The 4,310-nt window shown below is 39.7% G+C and overlaps 1 protein-coding gene across 1 annotated transcript in view; it reads left to right on the top strand.

Annotated features, from left to right (window-relative positions):
* The window catches only part of LOC138029440 (short transient receptor potential channel 6-like), a 12,893-nt gene extending 9,720 nt beyond the window's left edge, over nucleotides 1-3,173 (top strand). The window contains 1 exon segment of the mRNA XM_068877176.1: nucleotides 220-3,173. Within this exon segment, the coding sequence (XP_068733277.1) occupies nucleotides 220-333 (114 nt within the window). The 3' untranslated portion in view covers nucleotides 334-3,173.
* The last annotated feature ends 1,137 nt before the right edge of the window (nucleotides 3,174-4,310 follow it).

Raw genomic sequence — 4,310 nt, 5'->3', positions numbered from 1 at the left:
CAAAACGTATCATGTGTTTGAGAGTCACCACTCGGTCCCCCTGCAATATCCCAGAATTGCCACATTTATCTTTGTTATGTTTTCCCTCAGATATTGGACCCTGAATTGTGCTACCCAACGAATGAGTTCTTTAAGAGCCGTAAAACCCTTTATGTCGTCGTGATATTGTGAAGTATTTTTCCAGATCAGCTCAATTTTACTTCTTTTTCATGTTAACAGCGCCGCAAAGTGGTGAAGCTCTTGATCCAGCGGTATCTTGTAAGTTTTAAGAAGACAAGGAACCATGCCTCCGCTCCTGAGCTGCCAACCGACAATCAGGCAACTGAGCTTTGAGAGAGCAACAGACAGAAGTGCTTATTGGTCAGAGGGCCGATTTCCTTTATTATTCAAAATCACGTAACCCGTTCACTCAAGACTTGAAACCCTCTTATCTCTATTTTCTTCCTTTTTTGGGATTTCTACTGTAAGCTTGCAATCGCGCACTCTCTTCGTACATGCTGACAAGTCTTTATCTCCTCGTACTGTCTCTTCTTAAGAAAACGCATAATTGGCTACGGCAACGTTGACGTCAACGCCATCAGCGTCGTCGTCAAGGGTGTACAATATGTCAAAGTTGTGCAAGAGCTGCATTGGCCAACCCAGTCTACCGCCTAATAGTCTACAATGGTAACTGAAGCCTGTTAATGTGGAGTGTCTAGATTTTTATTTCATTATGATCGCTGGTGCTCTCGGGAGTTGCAGCTTGTTCAAGGTGCTGATGATCAGATGTCATGTTTCCAGAAATGCACGTAGTCAGATGCAGGTCTAATTTTGACATCCAACGCACAGTGTCCCTGATCGATCGATGGATCGATCGATTGATCGGGCGGTCGGTTGGTCGGTCGGTCGGTCTTGGGTGATGTCATGTTTCCAGATATGCACGTAATTAGATGCAGGTCCAATTTTGAATCTTACGTAGTTGAATCTATCGAACGACCTGCCTCGATTAGCTATGCTACCTGCGGGTCGTTCTCATTGTTACTTGATATTTTTATGAAAGAAAACAGCTTCATGTATCTTAAGCTAAAAGCAATGCTAACCTAGCAAATAGTTAGCAAAGGCTTAGACTTAAAGGGACACTGTGTAAGATGTCAAAATTGGACCTGCATCTTTTTTCCTGAAAACTTGAAATCACAGCTGGAACCCCCAAGAACACCCGCCATCACAATGAAATGAAAATCTAGACACTCTACATTATTTGGGTGGAGACTGGGTTGCATTGGCACGAACAATCTTAATTAAATTAGATAGACGTTAGAGAGATCTAGCCTCGTGTTTGCGGCAAACGGCAAACGCGATGTTGAAAGCTAAGATTTAACAAATTGATGTCAGTTTTTCATGCGTTTGTCCTGTTATTGATCATCAATTTCGTCATAACATTGTCAAAGTAGCTGCGGATCGCCTCGTGGATCCGCAAACTACTTTGGCAATGTTACGACGAAATTCATTGCCAATAACCGTGACAGACGCATGAAAAACTGACATCAATTTGTTTTTTTACGATAAAAAGAAGGCAGAGGAGTCAAAATCAAGTCAAAACACGAGAAGAACGCGAGACAAAAATGCGAGAAACTTCAATATTGCGTCATTATCGCATAAATTTTAAAAAGTTATGTGTCTGTCCGCTTATTGACAATAAAAAATAGCCAATGAGCGCGCGAGAATTTTGCAGTCATTGTAAAAAAAGAGTTTTGCCGTTTGCTCGTTTTTTTTTTTTTAAATTTCAAGTTGGCCACTTCATGCACGTTGTTGGATATGCCACTTTTTGTGGCAATACTGTTGTTGTAGCTAGGGTCGTTTTTCCTTGGCAGACTAACGATTGACTTTTCCTCGCGTTTTTCGTTCGTTGTTCGTAGGTAAGCGCATTTAATTTCAGTTCACGTTAGACGTTGACCTTAGATTTTTTACGGTAAAGCAAAAAATACCTCAAACGAAAGAACGATTTGAAACCAGCAAACTAATTGAAACAGCTTGCGCAAGTTCGACAGAGTATTTTCTGGGCGGATGGATTCGAAGGTCCTTTGGACCATGTGTGATAAATTGTCATTCAATTTATCAAACCTGCTTGCGTTGGGAAATACATTCCTTTATAAGGTTTTCAATTCTCGGTTTTCACATGACGTCACGACCGCCATGTTGGTGCCCTAAACAAAGAAAAGGCGGCCATGTTGGTGCCCCGACCAAATCCTCCGGGAATTTAACTCTATTATTATGCAAATGCTTCCTTTTGTTTTCGTCGAAAAACATGGCTGTTGATCACGTGAGTGAAAACCAGCAATTATTTTAGGTAGCCTTTGCATGCATCGACGATAGCAACCGGCCAGGAAAAACTTAGTGCTATCGTAACTATTTTGAGAACAAGTTGACGGAGTAACCTAAAACTTAGTTGACGTATAGGAGCCCTGTTGAGGTAAAGATAGAGAGAATGAAAGACTGGGCCGGGGTTTACAATATATGATCAAGTTGTTGTTGAAATTTTAAGTTTGGTCGTTCCAAGTTGTTTTTTTGCAGAGGCATGAAGGAAATGTACTGAAATGAATGCTGTAGTCAACCTAAACCTCGTGCGTTGCTGTCGCCATTGTCCATTGTAATGTTAAGGTGTACTGAGAAAATAAAGACTGAGACTTTTTGTGCACAGATTGAAGATACACGAATAAGAACAGAAAGCAAGACCACTCTCACAATACCAATCAGGGATGCTTGTTAACTAGAAATAGACTACTTTCATAAATGGCGACCTACTTTACATTCTTTTGTCTTCACTGATATTTTCAAAATTACAACCACACTTTTGAGTTTTAAGAACATGTTTCGATGTTTGAAACATCGTCATCAGCCACAGTGAGTGTAACAATATTTTTTACAAGATGATCCGTATATATACATACTTAAAAATGATTCTGATAGAGTGTTTCGTATACAGGACAAAGACTCCCGATTTGTACTAATTGATGGATGTAAAAGAATACGAGGAAAAAAATGTTTAGTCAACTCAAAAACTATTTGCATTATAAATCTTTCCAATTAGGTCCAACCCTTAAGCATTTGGCATTAGGGGACAGTTGGTGAAATCTCTCCCGAAGTAGAGAAGTGGGTATTGAATAAAGAAGCGAAACCAGCAGTTGCCTTTGGAAACGTCAAAACGGGCAACCCGCTTAGACTTATTACATACGCATCTTGAGTAGCGCGGCAATTGAAAACATGTCGGCCTTTACTGAATTTTATTTACAACCACTTGCTCGAAAATTACCATCATTTATTAAGGACACCACCGACCTGCTTAACAAAACAGAAGATCTTAACAAAAGCGGCCCTTTTAAAACTGGCACCTTACAATGTTCCTTAACATCGATAACAAACTTGGTCTCACTGCAGTAAGGAAGGCTTTGAATGCTAGAGAAAACAAATTTCCAACCACGGCTTGTATTCTAGAAGCTGTGAAATCTGTTTGAAAAGTAACCATTGTGTTTTTAAAGAGAATTTCTTTCCTCAAATACATGGCACAGCTATTGGTCCTAAGAATGCTTGTAGTTATGCCGATCTAGCCATGGGCGAAATCGATCTCAAAGCTAAGTTTTCTGGTCCGTTAAAGCCGTTCCTATGGTGGCGATACCGTGACGATGTTTTTGAGCTTTGGCAGCAAGGCCTTCCTTCTTTACATCCATTTACTGATTACATCAATTCTCTGTATCCTACTATTAAATTTGAGTTAGTTTTTTCTGAGCTTGAGCTCCATGTACTAGATCTTACTTTATTTCTTATCGATGGGTTTATTAGGACAGACGTCTATTCCAAACCTACAGATGGTCATTTATATCTTCCACCTTCTAGTTGCCATCCCAAGCATGCATGTTTTCAGGGCTATTCATTTTGGAGTAACCACAAGACTGAAAAGAAATTGTTCTTCTTAATCAAGGCTTCCTTCTAAATTACTTAATGATCAATTCTCCAAAGCCTCCGCCATTTCTAGAAATGATTTACTTAGGACTTGTGGAAAAGAAGCGAAGAAATTATTTCCCTTTGTTATTACATTCAATCAAAATTAATCCGATGTGGGTAGCTTAATTAGAAAGCATTTGTTTATTTTACAATCCAACCCAAAATTAAAAGAACTTTTCCCTCGAGGCTCTATCATACCAGCCTTTCCTCGGTCAAAAGATCTGAAAGAATTGCTAGCACCGTCTCGTTTCAAACTGAAACCGCCGAAGAGGGACAAACAAGTCGTCACAACAATGGTTGTTTTAAATGCGATAGAAATAGATGCGACCTTT

Source organism: Montipora capricornis, chromosome 2, assembly GCF_036669925.1.
Source record: "Montipora capricornis isolate CH-2021 chromosome 2, ASM3666992v2, whole genome shotgun sequence".
Classification (NCBI taxonomy): Eukaryota; Metazoa; Cnidaria; class Anthozoa; order Scleractinia; family Acroporidae; genus Montipora; species Montipora capricornis.
This window is presented reverse-complemented; position numbering and strand designations above follow the sequence as displayed.